This window comes from Zosterops lateralis (assembly GCF_965231275.1).
Source record: "Zosterops lateralis genome assembly, chromosome: 22".
NCBI classification, from domain to species: domain Eukaryota; kingdom Metazoa; phylum Chordata; class Aves; order Passeriformes; family Zosteropidae; genus Zosterops; species Zosterops lateralis.
In genome coordinates, this window is record NC_139782.1 from 5,894,314 (window position 1) to 5,921,929 (window position 27,616).

Consider the following 27,616-nt stretch of genomic DNA (forward strand, 5'->3'; position numbering starts at 1 on the left):
CCCCGTGCCGGCTTTTGGGGGGTCTCAACCCCTCCCGTACCCGCCCCTGCGGGGTCTCAGCATCTCCCGTGCTGCCTTTGTGGGGTCTCAGCATCTCTCGAGCCGCCTTTGTGGGGTCTCAAACCCCCCGTACCGCCTTTGCGGGGTCTCATCATCCCCTTATGCCGATCCCCGTGGGGTCTCAACCCCCGTGCCCGCCCCCGCGGGGTCTGAGCGCTCCGTGCCGGCTTTTGGGGGGTCTGAACCCCCCGTGCCCGCCCCCGCGGGGTCTGAGCGCTCCGTGCCGGCTTTTGGGGGGTCTGAACCCCCCGTGCCCGCCCCCGCGGGGTCTGAGCGCTCGGTGCGCCGCTCGTATCCCCGCGAGCCGCGTCCGGGCGGCCACCAGCGGCCGCAGCAGCAGCAGCAGCGGGCGGGCGGGCGGGTGCTCCGCAGCCCGGCGAGAGTTAACGGCGGCACCGCCTCTCTCCACTGGCGGCCCCGCGGCGGCTGCGGAGCTCGCCCCGCGCTCTCCGGCCCCTCTCAGCATCCGAGCATCATCCGAGCATCCTCCTCCATGCGGCGGCGGCCGCCGGCATGCCCGGCCCGCCCAGCAGCCTGCTGCCTCCTCTGCTCGCCTTGCTTTGCCTCGGCGCCGCCGACCGCCCCAACCCCGACCCCGACAGCGACCCCGACGAGCCCTGGTGCCCCTACAAGGTGGGCGGCGATGGGGCGGCGGCGGAGGGGCGGCTTTGCTTCCGCCCGCCCGCCCGCGGCTTCCAGTGCTCGGCTCGGGGCTGCCGCTCCCACCGCTCCCCGGGCGGCGCGCTGGTGGCCAACGTGCTGCGGAACGGCAGCGTGCTGCTGCAGTGGGGGCTGCGGCACTGGGGGCCGCCTCCTCCGCGCTTCTCCGCCGCTCTGCGCGGCTTCGCGCTCAACTGCTCCTGGGACGGCACCTACACGCGGTTCCCTTGCGACAGCGTGGAGCTGGGAGCCGCCTGCCGCGATTACCTGCTGGGCGAGGCGCACGGCAGCGTGCGGTACCGCCTGTGCCTGCAGCCCCGCGTGGCCCCGCCGCGCCCCGCGCCGCCCGCGCAGTGCGTGGAGTTCCGCGTGGAGCCCGCCGCCATGCGCGACATCGTGGTGGCCATGACGGCCGTGGGGGGCTCCATCTGCGTGATGCTCGTCTTTATCTGCCTGCTGGTGGCTTATATCACCGAGAACCTCATGAGCCCCCGCGGAGGAGGAGGAGGAGGAGGAGGAGGAGGAGGAGGAGGAGGACATCACCACCACCAGGCGGGAGCGCCGCGCCGCGCGTAGTGCGGGAAAAGGGGATGATGGTGATGGTGATGATGATGGTGATGGTGATGATGGTGATGATGAGCCGAGGAACGCGGGAGCTCCCGCAGCCGTCCTCCCAGCGCTCTCCGGCGAGGAAAAGTCGCTTTCCGACTTTGGGTTTGCCGTGCCCGGATTTCCAGGATGATGCGCGTTTCCAGCGGGGTTGGGAGATGTTCCTGTTCCTGGGGTGGATGCTCAGCCAGGGCCTGAACTGGCGGCGTCTCAGCGGATCAAAAACCAGTGGCAGAGGCCCACAAGTGCCAGAAATTGTCTGTTTTTAAGGGCAAGCGGCAGATCCTACCGAGGGCCTGTGTGAAAAGACTCTCCAGAACTCCCTTATTTTAAGCCTAAAACCTCTTGGTCTTAGACCTGTGCTTGATTTTTTTTTTTTTTTTTTTTTTTTTTTTCCTATGGAGTAAAGTTGTTGAAAGTTCAGGGGAACCGACTGGTGGAACTGCAAACCCCATAGCTAAGTGTGTGTTTGATCCAAAGCCCACTTAATCTGGTGTTTTAGGTGGGTTTTGTATCATCCCTTATGCTGGTCACAGATTTTGGGGAGGCCTTGACTGGCCACTGTCCAAAATCAACGAGGGTTTTCTGGTCCAGGGTTTTCTGGTCAACCCCAGCGACCATCAACAACATCCAACACCCGCTTTTCTCCCATCAGAATTGTCTCATAGCTTCACAAAGAGTGAAAGGGATAAACTGAGTAAGAAAACTCCATTTGGTCGAGCAAGTAGGAACCAACCCTTAATTATAAATAAGATATAAGTGAGATATAAGTGAGCACTTCCCTTTTGGCCCCTGAAACCCCCTCCTTTAGCAATGCAGCTGCACTAAGGTAGAAGCTTCTCGAGCACAGAACTCACTGATGTTGTAGCCGAGTGTTTTTTGAGCGTAGGAACACTCCCCGTTAACTCCTCACTTGATGCTGTAGTAAAAGTAAGGTTTTAGCCATACTCTAGTACTGATTCTATTGTGCCTTAGTGCTGAGAATTTGTCCCATTTCTATCAGTGTTCCTGTAGTCCTCTCGTAGTTTAGCGTTATCTCCCCTCGTGTTCTCGTCTCTTGGAATTAGTGGAATTGTTGGTTTGTCTGATTGTTTTCTTAAAAAAAAAAAAAAAAACAACTTGGGCTGATGATCATTACTTGAAATTTAAATATATACAAAGTAGTTACCTTCAGAGAGGTATTTAGCGAGGTAGTTTTTAGTACGTGTTGTTTGTATGTAGTTGACTGCTGTAACACACACAAAAAAATTAATTTATTAGCACTTAGGAAACTGTGCACCTAAAGCAAAAAAAAAAAAAAAAAAGTAGGGGAAAGGCTCTGCTGTAAAGGGATTGTTGGTGTTAAAACACTGTCAGGTTCATGTGTGATCTGTTTGTGTAAATGTTTAGCACTGGTGAACGACCTGTTTGCTTTTCCTTGTGAAAGTCGTTTGTGAAGTTGGAACTTGGTGGTAGAGGGTAAATATAGGAAGTGTGGGGGATCCTTAATAATACACAGTATTTGTCCTGAACATTATAATCCCTTCAAGAACTTGGGAGTGGCTGAGGAACTGAAGGCCTGCATTTCACGGGGCAGAAACGCCTTTTTCTTTGTTTTCTTTGTTTTTCCTGCTGTGTTTCCATTCTCACATGCAGCCGACTCTATTTAAATGTTCTGTGTTGATTACCTTGCCTTGATTGAATCAGCTCATTGATGCCATCATTTTTTGGGTTTTTATCCCTAAGGAGATCGACTGATGGAAAAAAAAAAGGCGATTTTTAAGAACATTAAGACTAATTTTGGTGTTTTAAAAGTTTCAGGTCAGCCTTTGCTGTAGACAATTCAGCACAGGACCATTGGAGTGCCACTGATTTTGTACATCTCTGTCACCTTTTTGTCAACCAATGTCCCAGTTCTGTTCCTCATCTTGTCATGAATTGCCAGTTGTGAAAACCAGCTGTATAAACAATGAGCCTTGTACCACCTTGGCATTGAACTTAATAAATTAAGAGGATAATGAAAAGAAATGAAAATTTCGTAAATATTTAAAGGTTCAAGATCTTGCTTGACTCAAAGTGAGTCTGCCCAAACTGGTCATAATAATATTCCATTGCCTACTGTAAATTTTTGACAGCATTAATGGGAAAAAAAAAAGAGATTTATTCTCTGAATGCTCAATTTTATTTGCTAGAGGTTTGGACTACAGATAACTGGGTAATTCAGGTGGTAGCACTGATGTAAGTCTGAGGAAATGGAAATTTAATTTACAGTTTTGAATGTGTCTGTCTTCAGTAAAACACCTCTGCAGGTAATAATGATACAGTGACCTGCTAAAACAGCACCTAGAAGATACTAAAGAGATGTTTCTGTAGTCATTTCACATTTTTATTCATCAGTCTCTGGGGATTGCATTGCAACAGCATCCTGGGCAGAGGGTAGAAGAAGAATATAAATCCTGATAGAAGAAAATCTGCAATTTTCTAAAGGATTCTCTTTTTTTTCTTTTTTTTCCTTTCCATGCATTATAAATGGGATGTGGGAAACAATATCTCAGTTTCTCATTCATTTTCAGTGGATTAAGCTTTAATTGAACACATCTGGATGTGGGGAAAAGAAAATCAAGAGTATTTCCTATTTGATTTTTTGTGACATTAAGCAAAATATCTGTTGACCCATTGATAACTGGATTTTTTTCCCTTCTATCGCTATAGAAATTTCCTCTACCATGAATGTAGACATTTCTTGTGGTAATAAAAGGGAAAATTCCATGTACACAGGCTTAGTACTAATTCAGCTGCCACAAGCCTTAGTGAGGCTGCAGAGTTAAAGCTTATTCCAGTCTTTGCAGCAATTCCCAAAACGTGCAGAGTGGCTTGTGGAGTGCTAATCCATCCTGGCCTGTCCAGGCAGCAATAAAGAAGTGGCAGAATGCTGATTTATCACTGCCAAGAAGCCACTTTGGGAAAAAAAAAAAAAAAAAAAAAAAAAAAAAAAGTGGAAATAGCTCCTAAGGCAACTACACATTCTCCATGTTACTACACAAGTACCTGCTATTAAAAATCCATGTGGTGCCTTCTCAGGTGTTTATTATCCTGCATTTATCCACTCATTTCCACTACAAATATCAGGCCACATCCAGGAGTTCAAATGGAGAATGATATGCACATTAATGAGCTGGTTTTTTCCTTGCCCTTTGCTAAATGTGAGGAAAACAACTGCTTAAATGTGAGCAGCTCAAAGCCCAGCTTGACCCCAGCTTTGGAGGAAGCAGTCTGTGCCTCAGGCAAAGAATCTCTCTTAATTGCAATATGATATTTTTTTTTTCTGTGGGATGTAAACGGAAAGGCTGCCTGGCTTTATTTGCAGGCAAAAAGCTGGGATTTTGCTTCCATGGAGACCTGGAGTTTTCAGTTTTATGAGGCTGCAAACTGCTGCTGTGTTTTTACCAGCATGTTCCAAAGGAAAGGCGAGCAGGTAACGGTGTCACATTCCTGGGAAAAGCTCTGGAATTCCAGCAGGGATGCTTGGATGGGGCTTTTGGAACTTTTAACCTGAGCAAATCCACCTTGAGATTGGTGTTGCTTCAGCACAGGTCTGATCACTGCATCTCTGATAATTCCCTGACCAGAACCACCCGGTGATCAGGTTTTATTATTTGCAGATTAAGAATTAAGAAGATGATGGGCAGGGATAGGAATGGCTGAGAGGAGACCCAAGGAATGGAATTTTTGCAGGCAGGGAGGAGGAAGTGCTGAGAGGACACGTTTAGGTGACAAAAGGGCTGCATGAGAAAAGGGGAAAGATTTCTTTGTTGAAGCTAGGGGGATAGTGAGAAAAGCTTTATTTTTTTATAGAAAATGAGAGAGGGAGAGGAGAATGGCAGTTACAGGAGCAGGTGCTGAACGTCAGGAAAAGGCTCTGCTGGAAGTGCTGTGGTAATAATGAGGGAAAAATTTCCTCAGAAAGCACAAAGGGAGAAAAAAATATCAATAGGAGGGCAGAAAATATTTTTAGGAAGCACTGAGGAGAGAGTCCTGCCTCACTAGTGAAGTTCAGCTGGGCTGGGGAATAGATTTGTTCCTTTGATGTCCTGGTTTATCTCCTGTTCCATTATCACCTCCTGCCATTGAAATGGTGCAAAGAAGACCAAAGTGGAAAAGCATTATGAGGTGGAAAAGGGAAAAGATAACAAAAACCTCAGAGAAAAATGGAACTAAGCTAGGCTGAGCAAGGAGGACTGTGATGATTTTGACCTGTAAGCGAGAAAACAATTCTGAAACCAGATAAATAACATAAACAAACAGTACATAAATAACCCCCTAGTTTTTAGCCGTTCTGATTTATGCAGCTTGCAGTAAAATCGTGAGCGAGATGCAGAATTCCATGATTAATCCTAACAGCGACCATCTGCTCGGGTTCTGTCCTCTGTGGATCCCCCCGGGCGCTGGGATTATTCAGGATGTCGAGCCCAGTTCTGTTTCCTCGGGATGACTCAATCCTGCATCCAACATTTATTTCCCCTCGGCATCTTCCCGTGTCCCAGCCCCGCCGCGGAATTCGGCTGCCATCTAGTGCCAAACAGAGGGAGATTTGTCCTAAAAACCTGCTTTTCTGGCAAAAAAAAAAGAAAAAAAAAAAAAGAAAAAAAGCTTTTTAATTCCACAGAGGCAGCGAGATTCAGGGATTGGCGCTGAGCGGATGGTTTGTGTTGGGGAGAGCTTGAGGCATCATCAGCCTTTTATATGTGATGAAATCTTCCTAATGTTGTGATGCCTTGAAGGCTGAGCTGGAAAAGAGACTGGACAGAGCTAGAAAATAAAGTAGAGATTTATTGAAAGGCCTTTAAGGATCCACCTTGGGCAGGACAAGAGCCTGGCCAGGGCTAACCCAAGGTGGACTCAAAATGGAAACAAAATGGGAACAAAATGGTCCCAAATGGTCAAAAAATGGACACAAAAAGGGCACAAAATGGATGGCAGCTCACGAGGTCTCACACTTTTATCAGTTCTGGTCTATTTGCATGTTGGGGTTTAATTGTCCAATTGCAGCTTCAGGTTGTGAGGTCTCATCCTTCTTGTTTTCTCTCTTCAGCCCAACCTTGTTTGTGCTTTTGGGCCTGAAAAGTTGTAACAGTTGTCCTTGGTCTCCAGGAGGGAAAGGATTTTTGTCTCCCTGCTCTGTGAAGAGAGCTGACTGACGCTGAATACGAGGTTCAGAACTAGGCAGCACAGAATCTGAAATACATGAAAGCTAAACCTTAAGGCATAAGTTCAACGTGAGCCTGCCCTGGTGCAGTTGAGGCCATTTCCTCTCCTCCTGTCCCTGTTCCCTGGGAAAAACCCCAATCCCTCCATGATGTCCCCTCTGTCAGGGAGTTGTGCAGAGCCAGAAATTCCCCCTGAACCTCCTTTTCTCCAGGCTGAGCCCCTTCCCCAGCTCCCTCAGCCCCTCCTGGTGCTCCAGCCCCATTCCCTTCCCTGGATGAGGTGAACGAGAAGCTTTAGAACCATGAAACATCCTGAGCTGGAGGAGACCCACAAGGATCAGAGTCCAAGCCCTGCACAGACACCCCAAAACCCCACCCTGTGCTGTCCAAACCCTCCTGGAGCTCTTTGTGGCCGTGCCCATTCCCTGGGGAGCCTGGTCAGTGCCCAGCACCCTCTGGGGGAAAGAACCTTTCCCAAAAATCCAACCTAAAGCTCCCCTGGCCCAGCTCCGGCCGTTCCCGTCCCTGATCCCCACAGAGATCAGCGCCTGTCCCTCCTCTTCCCCTCACCGAGTTGTACATTGAGCTCTCCCCTCAGCCCCCTCCAAGCTCCTCATAAAGCTTCTCCTCCTCTGAGCGCCAACACCTTCATATTTTATTTTATTTTATTTTATTTTATTTTATTTTATTTTATTTTATTTTATTTTATTTTATTTTATTTATCGCGCAAAACTCGGGCTGAGGCGGCACCCATTACGCTCCTCTGAGCACAAACCCCTTCACATCTTCATAAATTAAATTTTATATTATTTATCGACCAAAACTCGGGCTGAAGCGGCACTTATTACGCTCCTCTGGGCGCAAACCCCTTCACATATTAAATAACATAAATTTGACATTTATCACCCAAAACTCGGGCTGAGGCGGGGTCCATTACACTCCTCTGAGCGCAAACCCCTTCGCATCTTAAATAACTTAAATTTGACATTATTTATCGCCCAAAACTCGGGCTGAGGCGGCACCCATTACAGTCCTCTGAGCGCAAACACCTTCACATCTTCATAAATTAAATTTGATATTATTTATCGCCCAAAACTCGGGCTGAGGCGGCACAACCTCCACACTGCACCGCGCCTGACGCTTCCCCAGATCTGCTGAGGCGGCACAACCTCCACATTACACTGCCCCTAACTCTTCCCACAGCTCCAACTCCTCTCTCCCTCTTTTAAACACCCTCCTCTCGGTCTTTTCTGGGAGCCCTCCCCTCAGGGCGGCCGCTCCGCCTTCTCCCCGCTCTGTGTGTGGCGGTTGGCCGCGGCGGGGCCCCGCTGACACGTCCCATTCCCCGCCCGCCGCGCCGCCGCCGCCGCCATTTTGTGCAGCGCCCGCCCGGGTCCAGGGAAGGGAAGGGACGGGAGAAGGCGCGGGCAGCCCCCAGCGCCGTGCCCGCCATGCCGTCCGCGCCGCTCCGCGTGGCCGTGGTGTGCTCCAGCAACCAGAACCGCAGCATGGAGGCGCATAACATCCTCAGGTAAAAAAAAAAAAAAAAATAAAATAAATAAACGCTGCTGCTGTCGCTGTCAGGGAGGTGAGGATGGGGGCCTGCGCTCGGCCCGGCCCCGGTCCGGCAGGCCTGTGGTTGCTGGGCAGCATTTCGCCTTCACCTCGAATTTATACCGCTTGTACCCGGTTTGTACGGCTTTTTAACCCCCCTTTTTACCCCGTTTTGATCCCGTTTTCACCTCGCCTGCTCGGCGCTCCGCTCCAGGCCGCGGTCGGGGATCCCGGCCCTCCCTGACTGGACCTGCGGCCCCAATGCTGAAAACACGGATCGAGCAGGGCCTGTGTCTCGGCGTGTGGAAACTTAAATGTTCCCTTTTTATTATTCCCCCCTCTGTCCTCCCCCCCTTTTTTTTTTTTTTTTTTTTTTTTTTTTTTTTTTTTTTTTTTTTTTTTAAATGCATCTGAAAGGGAAGGCCGGAGATGGACTCCTCGTCGGGAGCTGGAGTGATAGTACAAGGAAAAATGGATACAAAGTGGGGAAATTTAGGTTAGATGTTAGGAAGAAATATTTTTTTAGTGTGGTAAAAAGGGTGGCGAGGCGCTGTCCCAGGGAGATTGTGGTTATTCCCATCCCTGAAAGTGAACAAGGCTTGGAATAACCTGGGATGGTGGAAGGTGTCCCTGCCCGTGGGTGGGTTTTAATTCCTTTCTGACCCTTTGAGATTCTGTGAAGACTGAGCTGCTCCATGCCCTGAAAGGAAACCCTTTCCTCTCCCAGGAGAACCAGAACATTCATGAATGTCTTTTGAGATTACAAGCGTTAATCTGTTTAGCACTAAGTGCTAAAGAGGTGAGATAGGAGACTTGGGACAGACCGATGGACATGAGAGACCCGATCTGCCTGAAATCATGTCCTGAATCTTCCCTTTGCACTGCAGGAACACGATTAGCACGGTCGGGTTTATTTTATTGAATTAACCAAACATTCACATTAGAAATACACGTTGATGGCGTAGAAAAAAGCAAAGCAACCGTGTGTAAGCTGTGTGCTACGTGTAAATAAAAATAAAAGCTTGGAAAGGGATAAATAATAGAAGGATTTGGTGTGGCAGCCATCTTACAGTGACAGCATTTCATGCACTTCACGCTCACTCTTGGCATCGGATGTAACCTGTGGCAGTTCTGTGAAAACATGGCATTGTTTTTCCCTCTAATGATGCTGGAACTGAGTTTTAATCGACAGCTGAGTGTTAAAGACGAAGTTAAATTTACTTCTGATGTCTGGCCTTTTCCTCCCCCCGTGTTTTTGCAGAAATAAATCACTTCCGGTGTGACTGATGTTTGCCAAATGTGGCAGAGTTTTGTTGCCTTTTTTTTTTTTTTTTTAGTCTGTTCTCCCTTAAGCTTTTAATTTAAAAGTAACAAAATCGTGTTTAGAAAACGTTTCGTTTTATTAACATCTTTTGTAGTTGTAGCAGCAGTAGCATAAAGGACAAAACAGAGATAAATTGCTGATTCTGCTCTAAAAGAAAAAGCAGCACATTTGTCAGTAAACTTCAGAAAAATGTCTGTGTTGGCTCCAGGCCAGGCTGCCTCACCAGTTCAGGGCAGTGTGTTACAGCTGGAAAGAACCCATGATTAAAAGAGGAAGAAGAATTAGGAAGAAGCTGAGGAATTACAAAACTTTAAGGTATTTTGTTAGTGACGAGACTTTAAAAGGCACAAATCCCGTGTGCTGTTGCAAAACAAAGTCTGGGGTCCAGCATTCAGTGTGCATGTGCTTGTGTATTTTGTAATTAACCAAGTTTTAAACACTTTGTTCTAATTTTCCAACAGAAGTCAGGCTGCAGGTGTGTCTGAAGTTTGTTGATAGAATAAGAACCATCAGCACAGGGAGCCAAGGAAGCAAAGGAGAACAGGAAAAGCAGTGCAGAGAGACAGGATCCCTCCTTCAAAGCTGTCAGACTGGCTGTGTGTGACTCCTCCCTGGGTCAGGTCTTACTCAGCCTGTTATTTGCTTTTACAGGCTCAGCTGGGGTGGGGTGAGGTGAGAGGCAGAGCAGCCCTGGCTGCTGGGCAAACCCTGCACAGCAATGAACAAAAACATCCCCGTGTTGCAAACACAGATCCACAACAAGAATTAACTCTGCCCCAGCACCTTCTGTAGGTGATTTTATCTTTTATTTTATATTTTGCCATAGAACATCCAGACTCATGGTTCTCCCTCAGATGAGGAATCTTACAATCTCCTACAGCCAAACTTTTTTTTTTTTTTTTTTTTATTTATTTATTTATTTTTTTTTTTTTACTGCAGCAACTTCCACATTTCTGTTTGTTTGGTACTACCCTGATGCCTTTGGAAGGAAGTTACTGAGTTCAAGTTCTCTGTGTCACTTACTGGCAATAAAAATTTCTGAAATGCTGGTACACACTTCAGCCACACATTCCTTGTTTTAGAAAGCTGATTTTTAGGAAATTAGGAGTATGAACATGAGATCTTAGTGGCAGGAAAATTCAAATATTGCAACCCTATAGCAAAAGCTTAGTTTTCATATTGATATTAAGACTTGTAGTTCAACATTATGAACTTAAGTTGCCCCTCTGCTCTTTCCATAAGTTGTTACTTACAGTTTCTCTCCTGGCATTTATCAGCACCAAAATGCAGTGAGATACTGACATCTGTATTGCCTAATTTAAGAAATCCTAAATTAATAACCCCCTAAGAAGGAGATATTTTCACATTTTCCTATTAAAGCACACTTTAATTTGACAATTTAGTAGTGATAATGCAAATTCCAAGTTGTTAGTATTCAAAATGACTTAACAAGGCTTTTGTCCTGCTGTTCAGCCGTGGGGGCTTGTTTTGGGGGGTGTTTTTTCTTAATATTGATTGGATGGTGTAAGATGTTTTCCAAGTAGCCTACAAGGGTTGCTGGTTATTTTCCTGCTACCTCTTGTAGAAAGGGATGTGATGAAATTAGTGATTTGTCTCCTGAAAACCTTCACCACTCTCAGTGCAGGATTTATTTCACATTTAGTAATATTTCCTCCAGCCATTGTGAACAGAGGCTGTGCTGTTATGAACATACAGCAAACTGAAAAGCAGTTTAATAAGAATGTGGGAGATTCCCCAAATAAAAGTGAAATAAAAGAAAGATGTGGACAAAAATTGACGTCTCAAACTGCACAGAAAATTATTATTTCTCCTGCCAGTGCCTGGAGCTGAGTGGTCCCAGTCTGTGCTGGTCCAGGTTGGTCTTGGAGTTCAGAATTGTTCTCAGTGAGCTCTGAGATCCTCAGGGGCACTTTGGGTGGTGCTTTTTGAGCTCTCTGTGATGAGCTTTGGACTGAGAGCTGAGCAAACTGCTGAAAATGAGATCAGTGACTCACTTTGTCCTTTTAACTCATTGCTGGTTTATCTACATCAGCCTTAATAGTATTAATAGAAACGGCTTCCCTGAAATGTGATCATTACGAGTCTGGTAAAGTTTAAGCTCCACTTTTCAGAAATCAATGCTAGGATAGTCTTTTAGTCTGTCTTACTCTTTACTTTTTGTGACAAAGCACATTTTTTCCCATATTCTGGGTAGTTTTACCAGTCCAGAATAAATAAATACCCATTTTCTTGTAGGAATTCATTTTTATGAATATGCCACATTTCCACAGACACCTGATGATTCACTACACTGAACGTTTCCAGCTATTTAATAAAATCTGAATAATATTTAATAAAACCTTCTGACTAATGGCTCTGTGCAGGCATTTTCCCTCTCCTGTGCTCCAATTGTTGCAAGAAATGTGTTGAAATATTTTTAGAATATTTCATTGTACCCAGGGCATAAATAATGTAAAAATTGACACTACCACTCACCAAGGTACAAAGCATGAAATTCCACGTGAGGAACTCAGATTCCAGCTATTATAAGGAAGCTGGAACTCATCTTCCAGTTTTTATTATAAGGAAGTAATTTTGAATGGCTCATGGGCCTTGGAGGCACAAATTTTTGATGTGTTGAATGTCAGAGATTTCAGATTGACTTTATATGAGATCATGCAAATTTCAGGGATATCAACAGCAATTAAAGGTGGAGGTTTTAATGTGTGCGGTCCAAGCAGACCTGTTTTAAAGAATAATATTAAAGGGAAAAAATAATAAAAGTTAGGAGGAAACCGTAGAAGAAAAAGATCAAATTGAAACATGAATTTTTTAGCACTGCAATTTCTTCTGTACATATTATATCTCTCTTCACGTCCAGTAGAAGCAGCAGAAGCAAAACTTGCCTCTGCAAGTGTTGCAGGGAAAATAAATGAACAGTGACTCATAACTGCACCAGTTCCATGTGATGGAGGGCTGGGAGGGGCAAAGAATTGCACTTTTTTCCCACTTGTATCCATTTTCAGACACCAGTCCTGCAGAAAGAAGCAAAAAAACCTCACGGATCTTGTCTGTTTACAGAGATAGGCACCTATAAATAGCTGCTGGAGGAAAAAAGTGTGGGGAAGCAAGAAAGGAGAAAGGAGGGGTTGTGTTCCAGTAGGAGGAACTGAAGGAAATAAGTGTTGATGGTTTCAGAGCTGTGTTGGAGTTTGGGGCAGGAGGTGATCACAGTCTCTGCCCATTTGGGTTCACTTTGAGGACATCCTTTGAAGGCAAAGAGACATTTTGAGTTGGTGTTTTCTGCTGAATTTCCTTGGATGTGCAGACCAGGGAGTTGGGGCTGGCTCTTGCACTGGGTCCCTGTTCTGCTCAGTCCCCTCAGAGGAAAACACTGCAAATTTGGGGTTATTTCTGGGGGTGTGGGGACACAGGCACTGGGTTGTTAATGTGCTTTTTGTTTTAACATTTTTCACTCCCTTCAGTCTCTGCTAAAATCATTCAAGTTGAAAGTGTGAGTCCTTAAAAAAATAGATTAAGTCCTGGTCTTGCTGTTGTCATTACAGACCCAAATGTTTCAGCCTTCTCGGTGATAGCAACAATATTTTACTATGTAACTTTGTCCATTAGACCGCCAGAAAATCTCCTTTTTTGTCCCATTATTCAATAGATTACCATATTCTTTAATATTACTGAAGGAAGTTTGAGTATTTCAGGTAATCAGCAAGAACATTTTGGCATTACTCCTAAAGACAAGCAAGTTCCTGCCTCTTTTTTCTTTTTTCTTTTTTTTTTTTTTTTTTTTTAATTATAACTATTAAACAAGTAGTTGTTCATAGGAATGGAATGAAGTAATCCCTGGTTTAGCCAAGAGTTTTAGAGAGCAGGCAGCAGAACATCTGCCCCACTTGTGTCAAGGTAATTTCTCTGTATGGTTTTCAGTGGCAGGCACACAAATATTTGTCCTGGGCTAATTAAATCACACCAGAGGCAGTTTGGGCAACAAAGTGAGAAGAATAATGCAGTCAGGCCAAGAGTCTCAGCAGGACACTTTAAAAAATAAAAAGCAACACTCAAGTATTGATCAGTCAGTACAGTTAGTTACTTGTACCAAGAGAAAACCATCTCTGCCTGTGTTGTCATGAATACAGAAGGTGTTTGTTGTAAATCCAGCATGCCTGAAAAGCACAAAAGGAAAAGCACAAAAGACAATTTCAAATAGCTGTGTACCATAATTGTGAGAAAATTCCTGCCAAGTAGAGCTGCTTCCCTTGAAACGGTGTGTGAATTTAGATTGTAACTGCAAGGAAAATCCACCTCGGGTACTCTTGGCAAGTTGGTTGCCCAGCTGGCTGCTGGCTAAGAGGTGTTTTTAAACTTCACTCTTGTGTTCTTCAGCACTTTAATTAAGTCCATCCGGTCTAATTGCCTTTCCCCCCCCCTCCCCTTGTGTCTTTCAGCAAACGAGGATTCAGCGTCCGATCCTTTGGCACGGGGACTCACGTGAAACTGCCAGGACCAGCCCCAGACAAGCCAAATGTTTATGACTTCAAAACAACATATGATCAGATGTACAATGATCTGCTTAGGAAAGACAAAGAACTGTATCCCTGTGGCATGGCCTCTTTAAAAAATCCAGTGTGGTTCATCCTTGAGAGGTGTAATTCATTATTTGGCATTAAGAATCTATTATAGAGTTGCTTGGCTGGCGAACTTTAAAATGATTTAAGTTTATAGGAGGTTTTTTTTGTTTTGTTTTTTTTTTTTTAAACAGTGGGCCTTTAATGCTCCCTTGTAAATTGTTACCCAGTTGCAGTGCACACATTCCAAATGCTCTTTTGTAGTGTGTTACCATGTTTAGCTCTTGAATGAACACATCAATGCCCTCAGATTGTCCATTGCCTCCCCTGCACTGTGGATCCTTCTCAGTGCAAAGACTGTCCTGAGTATGGATTTGGGAAGAGCGACCACCTCGACTTTAATGTTGTATTTAGCTCAGACAAACTGCCAGGTAAGGCTTACAGAATACTTTCTCTGGGAGAGAGGATGCCTTTCATTAAAGAGCTCACCCTTCTCACTGAGGATTTTGTGATATGTGCTTTTGCTCTGTGCACCAAAAAAACCCCCTGTAGTTTATTATAAAGGATGGACAGAGGAGGCCCCAGTGACATTTAATCCTGGAGAGCAAAGGTGATCAGGGTTAGGCACACTACTAAAGATGTCCCAGCTGCATTATTTTATAATACCTATATTTAAAGTTGATTTTTTTTTTTTAATAAGAAAACCCACAAACAAAACTTGGGGAACTCATTCTAGAAGTTTTTTTCAACAAGGATCCTTTTTTTGAAAAAGGTCAAAATTTAGGATATAGTCTTAATATATCACATGTGATGTGCTGGTTTATTTGATTTTTTTTTTATCCCTCTGCCTGGAGAGAAAAGGAAAATCTTGCAAACCCATCTTAATGAGGTATGCCATATCCATATCCTGATTAAAAGAACTGCTTAAAAGAAAATTCCTTGAACTGAGAATTAATTTTAACAAGCACCAACGACTTGAGATTTCCTTTTTTGAATTCTTCACTGCTGCTGTGGTGAATATGGCAGTACTTAAGAATAAAAAAAACCCAAAACAACAGAAAGCAAATCTGTTCCCCCCTTCTGAGCATGTTTTGGAGTCACCATTGTGATTCTCCTTCATGCTTTGCTGTGTTCCCCAAATATATTTGCAGTGTTACAGTTAAACCTTTTCTCAAGATGTAAAGGAGGTTTAAACAACAGCCACTGCAAGGGAAATAGGGCAACAGCAAATGCCTCTGTGACTTTGCTTTTTTGATTCTCAGATAATTTAAGGTTTTCAGACCAAAGACTGGCAGCACAGAAAGCAACTCCATTTCCAGAAGTGGGTTTTGAGGGTAAAGACTTTAACCAAAACCAGACCTGCTCTCATCAGCGAGTTGTGGAATAGATTTTTTTTTTCTGTGTGTCCCAGGGGCTCTCAGTTCTGTTGGGTGAGCATAACCTTAGAGAGGGGATGGGAATTACCTGTGGGGTGGGAGGGGCTGCTCTCCTCACGGGCTTGGAGTGTGGTTGGGGTGGGGTGGGGTACAAAAGGAGGGGTGCTTCCATATGATTGAGCTGCTTATTCTGTTTCCCAGCCTTGCTTTCATCATCTGTAGTCTTGAAATTTGGAGCCTTGCTGCCACCACCCTGCTTGTTCCCATATTCCAGCGAGGAGCCACCTGAGGTTTGAGTGCTCTCCTTGCACTCTCAAGGACATTGTGGCTGTGAGGGAACATCCTCTGCCCAAATAAACAACTCCCCCAGGTTCAGGAAGCAGTGGCCTCGAACAAAAACGAGCTGCTGCACTGCTGGACCTCACTCAGAGCAAGGTTAAAATTATATTAGAGAGAAGAGATGCGCTGAACCTCTACTGTTCACTCGTGAAGAGGGGGAGCAACTATTAAAAACCCACTCTGCAGAGATTAAAAGCACCTTCATTGCAGTTAATTAGTGAAATATAGAGCACAGGCTCTCATACCTTGAAGGCATATGTTGAATTTCAGCAGCACAGGAATAGGGGGATTAATGGAGCCAGGAATACAGATTCAGTTGAGTAGGTGGTTACAGTAGAGCTAAAATGGAAGTACTTCAAAGCCTTTTAAGATGTGGCAGTTTAAACTTAGAGTTAAAATAAGTGTCAGCATCTCCCATTGAATTTTTAGAATGTAGCATTTAAACTCCCTTTTAAACGCCCCTAATCAAGGACTGCCCCCAAAACCATTTAACAATGTTCTGAATGTTACTTTTTAAAACATTCCTCTGTTATTTCCAGGACAACAGTAGAGAATTCTGCTCTTAATTTGAGGAAGACACAGCCATGGTCTGTAGTTCCCATGCACCACCTTGTGTTTGCATGTGTAACCCACCTCTTCCAACATTAGGATTATTTGTTCTTATCATTACTTACCCTTTACAACTCTGTGAAGGGGTTTGAGGACTTAATTCTAATTCTGTGGTGGTGACCTTAAAGCTGAAACAAAAATAGAGCAAAAAGTGCTGGTGAGCCTTGCCTTCGAGTGAAGGCAGAAACTAGTCAAGGGTGAAACTTGCTAAGCAATTTAAATTTAAACCCAGTTTAAATCTTCATCAGCAGTTGATGTTGTGCCCAGGGATAGGAGCTGTTCAAGTGGAAATTTGGCCAGAATTCTGCAGGAATTGCTCCTGGGTTCTTTAGCAATGTGAGTAACTCCATAGCTGATAGTTTCTTTCCTTTCCTCAACACTGATGTGTCTGACTCTCACATTAAAGATGATTTTCACAGATAGGGGGGTATTTTTAATTAGGATTTCTAGGCAGCCTGCCCCTACCCTGCAAGCTTGGCCTCCTGTTCTGTTCCTGACATTTTTTACTTCCTCTTTTAATTTGACCTCCCTAACTTTAAATAGGATTCCAGTTTTAGCTCCTCAGCTCCATGAGGTTATGAAGTTCAGGGGAGGGTGGAAAATGTGTCCTGAAGAAGTTCCTAAAGCTGATTCAGTTAGAAGGAAAATTCCAGAAGTGAAGAAGAACTCGGTGCATCTCCTTTGAAGACATTGATTCTTTTCTGTCAAAAAAAAAAAAGGAAAAAAGGTAGTGATAGTCTTGGTGATGGGATGTAGCTTTAACTCTGTGAACTCCATATTGAAGTTGGATGCCCATGTGATATTTTATATATAGCTCAGTCTTGAGGAGTAGCTGATCTCAATTCTACTTCAGGTAAGCTCTTCATGCATGTATTTATCTTACATTTTCATCTGGTTTCTCTTCATGGATTGCGAACTGCTGAACACTTGTCAGCTTCTCTCCTGAGCTGTCATTGCAGTGTTCAGCAGGAGAGCTGTGTCTCTGGAAGCCACTTTGGAATGTTTCATTTAGATATGTTGAGGGATTTTTTTATATTTTTTGTTGGGTTTGGGTATTTTCTTCTCCATTTTTTTTATAGCCTAGCTTTGCAAGAGCTAAAAATAATTGAAATCATGGCCTGTGTGTCAGTGGCAAAACTTCTTCCAAGAGCAGCAGTGCAGTACAAGTCTCATTTTCTTTCTTACCATGTCTTACAGAGCACTTCAGTGCTCCTAGAAATAGGGAGAAGGGATGAGGATGGAAAGAAGTGTTTAAACTGGATTTAAACAGGCTTCTAAGAGGCACATTTCTGCAAATCAACACGCTTCCAGCCACAGGCTGAATTCCAATCCCTTTTCCTCCGTGAAGGATTGGAAGACCAAAGTGCTTCCCAACATCTCAGGCCTTTCATAGGCAGCAAATTTTCAGTACTTCTTCATCTGCCTTCTGATCACACTGCCTTTAATCTTGGCTTCATTCACATTAAAAAGGCAATACATCAAATTATTAAAAATATATGAGCTGGAAATATATTATTTAAATATGATTTTCCCTGTGTTTGAGCTTTGGGACGTGGTAGAAACTACAGACTCCAATCTAACAGCAAATGCTTTTCAACAACATAAAACACTCTCTGCCATCCTGTCTCTTCTGAGTAGTCTGAAAGGTTTATTTCCTTGTCCAAGGTGAGTCCCAAACATGCTCTGAGGAATTCTGACTGAAGGATCCAGCCTGGGGCTGATGACTCTTGTAAAATCCATTCAGAGCTGGAGTGATTTCATTCTTTGGCAGTTTCATCCCAGTTTGAAGGAGGAGAGCAAAGTGACAGTCGATGCTTCTTGCCTTGGAGTTACCTCCCATTGACACAGAACTTCCATGCCAACATCAGGGATGCTTAAACTTCTTTTTTCTTTATTCCAGACCAATTCCCATTTTCATGGTAGCAACTGTAATTCCTTAAAGCTGGCATTGATTGCGAGCCAGGAATGTTTCCTGCAGACCTCATCCAGCGTGGTGCTTTCTCTGCAGGCTCCTGGTGCCAAGTGGCCCTGCTGTCTCCATGATTGTATTCTCAGGTTTCCCAAATGTTCTAAATGAAATGGTTTAATCGATTTAGGGTTTGCAATGCTTGTGGTTTGCTCTGTCTGAGGTACCTTCAGCTGTAAGTGGAAATTCTGAGCTTCACGAAGCTCACAAAGGGTGACGGCAGCACAGGCAGTTTGGAAATGGCTGTTGCAGCCCCTGTTTCCCTGGGCAAGGGGATGATTCATCCTTTCCCTCTCTCCTCAAAGCACTTCCCCCCTCCCAGTCCTGCATTTGCTGCTCCTCTCTGGAATCTGGCACTGCTTCCCAAACCTGAGGGAAGCATCCTGAAATCCTGTGTGACTCTCCCAATTCCTCTTGCTCACCTGCTGCTCCTTGGAATGACTGCAGGAGTTCCATGTCCATGTCACTTACTGGATTCCAGCAATCCAAACTCCTCTTGAAGTTCATGCTTGGATGAAGTGCACACTCAGCTGTCTGATGGCATAGTCAGACATGCCACATCCTCAAATCATCTTGTCCTTGGTACCCTTGTTGTTCTGGTAGTCTCTTCAATACATGTGACATCCTTCTCCACCTCTTTGGCACTGGACTTTGCCATTATTCCCTCTCTTTTCCCCCTTTGGCAGCTTGGATCTGTCCATTTTCACCCCAAATCCATCTTCAGCTGCTCTGCACTGATAAATTCTTGTCTGGCACTTTAGCTCAGGGCTGAACTGAAGGAGTTTGCTGCCTTCACTGATGTGTGGGTACAGACCCCTCAGCTTTGGGGCTCAGCCAGGCTTCAGGAAGTGAGCAGGGCTGGCATGTGGGGATTTATATTTGGACCAGCTCCTAGGAGCAGTTGGATTTATCCTTGCAGCTCGTGGCTTATAAATGCTGGGTGCTTGTCCTTCACTAGGAAAAACAAGTTCAGGTTTTTTGCAGATCGTTCATGCAGGCACAAATGTTGCAGAAATGTCATGGAGCCCAGCTTAGCATCTTGGTGATCATTTTGGATGGTGTATTTTAGAATCCCAGACTGGTTTGGGTTGGAAAGGACCTTAAAGCTCATCCAGTGCCATCCCCTGCTGTGGGCAGGGACACTTTCCACTATCACAGGTTGCTCCAAGCCCCATCCAGCCTGGCCTGGAAAACTTCCAGGGCAATCACAGCATCTCTGGGCAACCTGTTCCAGGGCTTCCCCACCCTCACAGAGAGGAATTTTTTCCTAAAATCCCATCTCACCCTTCCCTGTTTCCATTTGAATCCAATAGAATGGTTCAATGTTAAGACTTACTAAATTAGGGACCAGCAAAAGACTTGTGAACAATCTCTGGTTTGTTCTAAACTGCAGAGTTTCAATTCCAAAGGACAGGCATTGTATTAGGAGTTCTTTCCTAAAATCCCATCTCACCCTGCTCTGTTTCCATTTGAATCCAATAGAATGGTTTCAGCATTAAAACTTTATTAAGTTAAAAAAGAGCAGAAGACTTGTGCACAATCTGAGTTTGTTCTGAACTGCCCAGTTTCAATTCCAAAGCACAGGCACTGTGTTCTCTGGGTCTGGAGTGGAGGCAGTTACTGCAGCCATCACCACTGTGCCTGGACAGTGGGATTTGTGGTGCCTGTGCCCATTTCCAGTCTTTCATTCCCTCTAAAAGGAGCTGATTCTGAAGGTGGAAGAAGGTTGGGCAGCCTCACCCCCTCCCACATTTCATTTAAGGAAATGTCCAGTTCCCAGACAAACTGCCAGGCAGGTTAACACAAGGTGTTCTGTTTATAATGCAGATACTGATAAATAAATAAGGCTGATACGGAAAAGAGACCTGCAAATGCCATTCATGCTCGGGTGAGAAGCACTCTGCTCTGCTCCTGCTTTGCCCAAAGAAGAAATGCAGTGGTTGAGGGTGGTGTCAGCTGCACCAAAGGCAATGATCAGCAGATTTATTTGAAGATGTAGAAGCTTCAGAGAGCTTCTACTAATGTAGAGCCATTAGTTTAAAGATTTTTTTTTCCTAAAAGGGTGTATACATTTTAACAAGTATCATTTGCCCAGTTAGGTTTAATAAATTGACTTTTATATTTTCAGGAATGGCCTGGATTGGAAGGGACCTTAAATGCCATCTCATTCCACCCCTGTCCATGGCAGGAACACCTTGCATAGACCAGTTTGCTCAGAGCTCCATCTAGTCTGGCCTTGGACAATTCAGGGGATAGGGATGGGAAGTTTAGATCTAGATTCTAATTAAATCTAAATTAGATATAATTAATTCCTATACCCCAGCACTTGCAGCTCAAATAATTCGTGAGCTTCAGCTTCACATGGGAGTTAAAATGAAACTTCCTGAATACTTGGATCAGTAAGATCATTTTTCTTTTATCATACAGTATAGAGACTTGACTCTCTTGCTCGTCTCTAGGTTGATGCTTGTGGCTGAAAGTGGTTTTTGGGTCCTGTCAGTGACAAATAATGATAAAGTTTAGAGAGATGAGGGATGTTTGGAGGGATGGTCACCCAGATGTCTGGAGCAGGGACCCATCAATTGGATGGTAAAAGGCATTTCTGGTGTCCATGACAGGAATTTTAAATTTGAGTAGCAACAGCAGTGAAAGCTTTAGGAGTTTAGCTAAACAATTTTTTTTTTTTTTAATAAATCTTCATCACTAGCATGGGGTATCCTTAGCTAAAGGGAGAGAATGCACAGTCAGTAATAGAAATTCTCCATGAGAATGAACAACAATTCTGTGCCTGTTGGAAAAACCCAACTTTTGTGCTGCAACATCTTTTTATATCAAGCCTTTCCACTGCTGAGTCCCCCTGCCTAAATTCCATCACCCTGTGGATCTGTTTAGGACAGTTATTCTATTAAAGCTGAAATCTGAATTGGACTCTGTAAAGATGTGGTGGATTTACTCTGCCAAGAGTTTGCAGCAGGTGAAGGGAAATGGAGGGAGGTTTGGTGTCCTCCTGAGCGTGGTTGGGCTCCGAAGATGTGACAGCACAGAAAACCAGGGGAAATTCTGTCCTGGAAACAGAGCAGGGATGCACAGGACAGGGAGTGTGGGGCTGAAATCTGTTGGAAGGAAAGCAAAGCCTGACTTAAATGATCCAACACCTGCCATTGTACTGGAAAACATTCATAAGTTGTAATATCTGCATTCACCTGAGCTCCCAAAGAGCAAAAAGCTGTTTATTATACCTTGGAATAATAATATGCAAAGCACACCCACTTCCTCGCTCAAAGGATGTGCTGGCTTTTTCCAGGTGAAAAAGATCCCAGGCAACCAAATAGGAAACCATAAATCTTAAGTGCTTCTCTCAGTCTCCTTTTATAGGCAGATGGACCCTTGGAGAAAAAAGAAAAAAAATTTAAAAAATAGCTGTAAGTTGGCAGCAGAGAGCTGGGCTGTGAAGCAGAAATCTTGTGTGGGTTTGGGAATCTGCGTAATTCTGTCTCCAGGCTCACTCAGGAAAGCGAGGGGACAGATGCCAGCAACATTTTATCCTAGAAAGGGAAAAAAGAGAACCCAAAAAAAGCGTGTGGGATGTTGTGGATTTTTTTTTTTCCCTCCCCTCTTGAAGTGCATGATGTGGAAATGAGGGAGTGCAGAGCCTGGGAAGGGCTCCCCTTCCAACTGAGCAAAGCCACTCAGGCAGATGTTGGCGTATTTTGGAAATGGCAGATATTTTGGAAGTGGTATTTTGAAAATGCAATCATTTTCCTGCTCTGGAAATAACCAGAGGTCTGAGATGGCTCTATCCAAGTGGGTTTTTTTTTTCCCAAACATGACAAACCCCAGGAGACTTCACAGGGATGCTGATGTGCTGCTGGTGAGAGCTTTGGGCTGTAAAGGACAATTCCTTAATAATATAAAGAGATTAATAATAATAATAAATTAATAATATAAAGAAATACCTTAATAATAATAAGGAGAAACCTTAATAATAATAAGGAGAAACCTTTTGGGAAAGGAGAGTAAAAAAACAACAAAAAAAAAAGCTTGGGACTGATGTGGAGAAAAGAAATGCAGCAGCAGTCAGTCTAGTTGACAACATTTAATTGTGATAAACAGCCAAATCAGTCAGTTCGTGATGCAAAATTAAAATTCCAAGGAGTTGAAGTGCAGTGATGCAGACACCCAGAAGAACTGAATCTGTTTTCAACATGAAGTAGACTCTTGTAGGTAGAAAGCTGGGTTTAATTTTTAATACAAGTTAAACACTTGAAGGATTTAAAAGCTTTGGAGGCTGTTGGCTTGAACAGGAGCACCGTGAGCACATCTGGGGGCACATCTGGGCAGCAGGATTTGGGCTCCTGCTGAAAGGTAGGCAGGAAATTTTTGGTTTTTTGTTACAAAAACAGTAAGAGTGTTTTCTGAAAAGAAATACCTGTCTGTCACCTTTTCAGCAAGGAAATATAAGCCCAGGTGACTTCTTACATATTGCTACAAATGATGGAAATTGTTTTCTTCTCAGAGTTGTTATCTCAAGAACTTACAGGCTGTTATCCTTAGTGTTCCATTGTAAAAAATATATCCTTAGATGGCTAAAAATACAGCTGTGCTAAAGGCAGGAAGAGATGCTTCCCCTTCCAGGCTTTCTCAATCCAAAGCTCCAATTTTCCCCTAAAATTTTGCCTTCAGAGTGGGTTTGGTTTTACTCAAGCCAGCAGATTTATGTGACAGTCAAACCTGGAGTGCTCCCAAGGAAACTGCTCGTCCCAGAAGGGTGAAAAACACTGGGATTAGAGAATCCTGCCTGAAAAGGGGCTCCAGGATGTAAAATCAGAGCCTGGAGGTTACAGCAGCAGCACAAATATAGCTCCCAAGCAGCATCACAGATTCCTTTCACACAGTGATGAAGCTCTGACAGGCATAAAGTCAGTGTTTTTTTCTTCATTCCTTTCCCATTTATGCATCTCGGGATATTTTTATGGGATGTGCTTTCTGTGGTTTCTTTGGCTCCCTTTGGAGTTTCAGTTGCATCAATCCACATTTCCAGGCAGGACTTTGTGCAGGTGGCACCTGGGACACCTCGGGGTGGCCTTTGAAGAGCGAGGCCCCTGAAGTGAGGGGCAGTGGCTGGAAGGAATGTAGGACATTTCCTTTCAATTCCTTTAAATCCCTCGTTAAAAAGAACAGCACAGGCTGGGAGTTCGGGGTATTTATGGATATAAAAATAGTTGCCCAAGAAAAGTTCTTCTTCTGAGGGCTTTTTAAAGCTGTGGTGCTAGTGACAGGTCTGTGAAAAGCAGCTGCATGATGGGGATCACGCTCACCTTAGGAATCTTTAGTGGTCACTGATTTTTAGATTTGCAAACAGAAATATTTTTATTTTAAAGCTTCGTTAATAATTTACCTTGTGCTGGTGATTTGCTGAAAACTATGACTTTCCTTCAAGTAAAGATACTTAACTCAAGCGACTTCAGATACACACAGAATGGAATTTTACACATGTTGGACAGAAATAAGAGAATCAAGCCACGACCAGAAAGATTCCAGAACTGCAAAGACGTTTTTGATTTGATCCTAACGTGTGAAGAAAGAGTCTATGATCAAGTAGTAGAAGGTAAGGAGCTTGAATTGATAAACCAAATTAACTTGGGAGTGGGTTTTTTGGGTTTTTTTTCCTCCTCCCTGAAGTCCTTCACAAATCTAGAAACCTCTGTGTCTCCTCCAACTACTGGAACAGCAGTGAGGAGAAGAGTTTGCAGTTCTTGATGTAGATTTATGCAGAAGAGAAGGGATGGCTGAGCATTTATCCCAAAAAAGTGATGGCAGCTCCACGGGGTGTGTGTGCACAGCAAGGGAATTTAACTCCATGTTTGCTTTGGAAATCTCAAAACCTGGGATGAGTTGGGGAAATGAGATGCTGGTGGGGAAATAAATCTGAGGAAGATGCAGCTGGAGGTTTCCTGTGAGTTCCCAAGCAGTTTATCCCCATTAAACACCTCCTGTCCAGGGGGAGAAGCTCCTTGAGCGTGGTGAACTCTGCAAATGTGCTGCAGCTCTGGCCTAAAATGAGTCAGAGAGGAGGCAGAAGGATCTCAGCTGGGGATCCAGCTCCACATGAGCACAGCACAGGGGATGGATGGATGAGAACTCCCTCAAAGCCACTGAGGGTTTCAGCAGGAGCTCTCTGAACTCCTGGGGTGACAGCCTGGTGTCTCTGGAATTGCTGGGTGCAGTTTGTGTGAGGTTTGAGGAGTTTCCTCCTCACTGGAACACTGACCTGGTGTATCCACAGCACCTCAGGGTTGTCACTTGGCCTCTTGAGTGGTCACGTCACAATAACGGGATCCCTGTGGGCCTTGCCAGGGTTCTGAATGCTCAAGTGGAGGGTTTGAAATGTGAAGGTGAGTTCTGAGAGCACCTGCCCTGCTCCTCGAGGGCATCTTCAGCCTGTCTCAGGTGGAGAGCAGCTCTCACTCTGCTTTTTATATGTGAGGAAAGGAAGTGAAGAGCAACCACTTGGAAATTTCCCAGCTCTCTGCCTTCACAGTGCCCTTCACACTTGGCCCAAATGGCTCTGGATGTGGAGGATGATATTTTTAAACAGGTTTGCCAAACTGAAGGGGCAGAGTGGAGGTAGGAAAGAGCAACTTTGAGGTTAAAAACTGGATGTAGAAGGAAGGATATGTTAGGGAGGCACAGCAGTAATGCGTGTGCGCTTGCAGGAAAAATGTTTCATTTTTTTCACCCTTGTTAATAAAACAGAACATGATAAAATAGAATTTTCTAATGTGACTATCAGTGCTTAGCTTGCAGGAGTTCACCCTGCAATTCAGAGTGTTGTTGGATGTACAGTGCTTTTTTTTTTTTTTAATGAGCTGTTAAAACTCTCCAGGTGAGAAAACCCAAAATCCTTCTTGACTTTTAAGATTCTTAATCTTTAAGGATTGTCAGAATAAGAGGAGCAATAAGATATTTTGAGCAGGGAAAATAAACTGCCACAACCCTTTCACAAATCTAAATTAACATGTTTCCAAAATCCACCTCTTGTTTTTCAAAATAAAAGGGATCATTAAGACAATATTAAATAAATTCTATAAAACACTTCGGAAAAATTTGAATGTGACAACATTTTTAAAAACCTCATCACTACTATGGTGTAAAATATGATCCCGTTTCACCCAAAGTTTTGCTGTCGTGTTTTGTTTTCAACAGATTTAAATTCCAGAGAGCAGGAGACGTGTCAGCCAGTCCATGTGATCAATGTAGACATTCAGGATAACCACGAGGAGGCAACGCTGGGCGCTTTCCTCATCTGTGAGCTCTGCCAGTGTGTAAGTAAAAAGGAAAATCATCAATCCTGGGGGTGCCTTGGGCCCAGCTGGCTGCTCAGGGGCTGGGCTTTGCTTGATGCACCACAAAGCTCCAGCATTTTTGCAGTAAAATCCACTTCAGAATGTAAATTTCTACATTTTCCTGCTCATTTTCGGAGCTGTTGGGCAAATGGATGAATTTAACTGTTTTGCAGAGTAAACTCCCCTCAAACCAGTTGTGATTTCAATGTGAGGGTTGCATTCTGAACCCAGATATCCTTCAAAATACCCTGAATCCAAATAACCTTAAAAATAAAATAGTTGTGGTATTTTATTATACCACACCCAACTAAAAACTAGAATTAAAGTGAGCTGCACTCGATGGGATGAGAGCAGAGGAAAGTCCTGTGTTCTTTTACACTCCAAGGTGGTGGAGTTCACCATCCCAGGCAGGTTTTGAGGGATTTATTCTGCTCTCAAGCCCTTTCCAGATCCAAGAAGCCTAAAGAGGGTTCAAGGAGTTGAAATTTCAACCATCTGTTCCCTGTGCCTGGAGCTATTCTGGAGGCTCCTGGGGAGGAGGGATGGTGCCTACTCAACAAAGTCCTCCTGAAATGCCACTTGGGTGGGCTGGGAGCTGCAGATAAACATCAAACACAATTTGGGAATGCTGGGAATCTCCATAAAGTGCAATAAAGCCCTGTTGGGTACAGCCTGCCCAGTTTAGTTTTCCCAGTAAACCAAAAAAAAAAAAGATTATTGCAGTTTTCTAGACAGCAAATCCTCAGAGTTTGCTTACTCAGACTTCTTTCTCTTCCAGATACAGCACACAGAAGACATGGAAAATGAAATAGATGAGCTGTTACAGGAATTTGAAGAGAAAAGTGGAAGGACTTTTCTTCATACTGTCTGCTTTTATTAAAGCACATCTGTCTCTTAGGCCTTAATCCAGATGAGGGAAGCATGTGTTTAAAGTTCTGATTATACTGTATTTTCTTGGAAAATGAGTATTGATCTTTTTTGTTTGTTTGTTTGCTTGTTTGTTTGTTTAAAAACTCCTTTTCAGTGTCTTTTTCTTTTTTTTTTTTTTTTTTTTTTTTTTTTTTTTTTTTTTTTGTTTGTTTGTTTTCAGGTATTCTGTCACAGGTAGGCAGAGATACTGGTTGAGCTTGTACATATAAAATGATTAAAAATATACACAAAGGCCACCTATTTAAAAATTAAAATTGAAGTTTTTTTTTTTCTTTAAATCCTACTTTAATTATTACAAGTAGGTTTTTAATTATAAAGAGAATGTTTCTTGAATATAAGTTTATAATGTATTTTTTTCCAGGTTATGGATTTATTTTATTTCAGTTGTGCTTTTTTTTTTTTGTTTGTTTTTGTTTTGGTTTTTTTTATTATTATTTTTAATTTTAATGTGACAGAATGGCTGAACTCTGTGAGGATGTGAATGGAACAATGAAAAAACTGAGTATCTGTATATTATTAGCTATAAAATTGGAAGCATCCAATAAAAATTTAAAAAAAAACAAACTGTAAGTTTGTCTGTTTTCAAAAAAAGAAGCTGAGGAAGTGTGGCTGTTCTGTTTGAGGTAAAACATGGAATATTTATGTGAGGTGAATGAGACTTTGAGGCCCACTGGATTTGAGGAATTTAGGGCAAACTCCAATCAACAGAAATAATTTAAAGTTGGAGTTTTTTTAACCAAAGTAGTTTTGAATTGAAGTATTTTCCTCCTTTGCAGCAAAAATAAACACAGGTCAAACCCCAGAGAACTCTGGTGTGAGCACAAATAGAGCCAAAGCTCAGAGTTCTGTCTGCTCACACTGATAAAAGTGAAAACAAACCAAATTATTCCACTTGCAGAGTGTGACTGGTGAAGTGTTGCTGCTTTCAGGCAAGAGAAAATTCTGAAAGTTGTTTTTTTTTTTTTTTAAGGCACCTTGTAAATGATTTGGAGCAGAGTAACTTCTTCAAAATTGGGATACCTGAGGACAACTTTGTGAACATCACCTTGGAAATGTTTGTGCTCCTGCCCTTCTCTC

The 27,616-nt window shown here is 43.7% G+C and overlaps 2 protein-coding genes across 2 annotated transcripts; both read left to right on the forward strand.

The window, feature by feature from the left end:
• The first annotated feature begins 411 nt into the window (after positions 1-411).
• FNDC10 (fibronectin type III domain containing 10) lies at positions 412-3,223 on the forward strand. Its single transcript, XM_083877028.1, has one exon. It carries the CDS (start codon positions 574-576, stop codon positions 1,294-1,296), a length of 723 nt encoding a protein of 240 aa, XP_083733154.1. The 5' UTR covers positions 412-573; the 3' UTR covers positions 1,297-3,223.
• A 4,530-nt stretch (positions 3,224-7,753) lies between these two features.
• SSU72 (SSU72 homolog, RNA polymerase II CTD phosphatase) lies at positions 7,754-27,262 on the forward strand. Its single transcript, XM_083876712.1, has 5 exons — positions 7,754-8,046; positions 13,854-13,997; positions 23,732-23,871; positions 25,470-25,588; positions 26,388-27,262. Exons 1-5 carry the CDS (start codon positions 7,967-7,969, stop codon positions 26,487-26,489), a joined length of 585 nt encoding a protein of 194 aa, XP_083732838.1. The 5' UTR covers positions 7,754-7,966; the 3' UTR covers positions 26,490-27,262.
• Positions 27,263-27,616: the final 354 nt, after the last annotated feature.

Excerpts from the sequence above, each read along its gene's own strand:
- SSU72 (XM_083876712.1), top strand. The coding sequence starts at position 7,967 with ATGCCGTCCGCGCCGCTCCGCGTGGCCGTGGTGTGCTCCAGCAACCAG. Across the intron at positions 13,998-23,731 it reads CTTAGGAAAGACAAAGAACT|ATACACACAGAATGGAATTT; the intron begins GTATCCCTGTGG and ends AAGCGACTTCAG. Across the intron at positions 25,589-26,387 it reads TCTGTGAGCTCTGCCAGTGT|ATACAGCACACAGAAGACAT; the intron begins GTAAGTAAAAAG and ends TTTCTCTTCCAG.
- FNDC10 (XM_083877028.1), top strand. The coding sequence starts at position 574 with ATGCCCGGCCCGCCCAGCAGCCTGCTGCCTCCTCTGCTCGCCTTGCTT.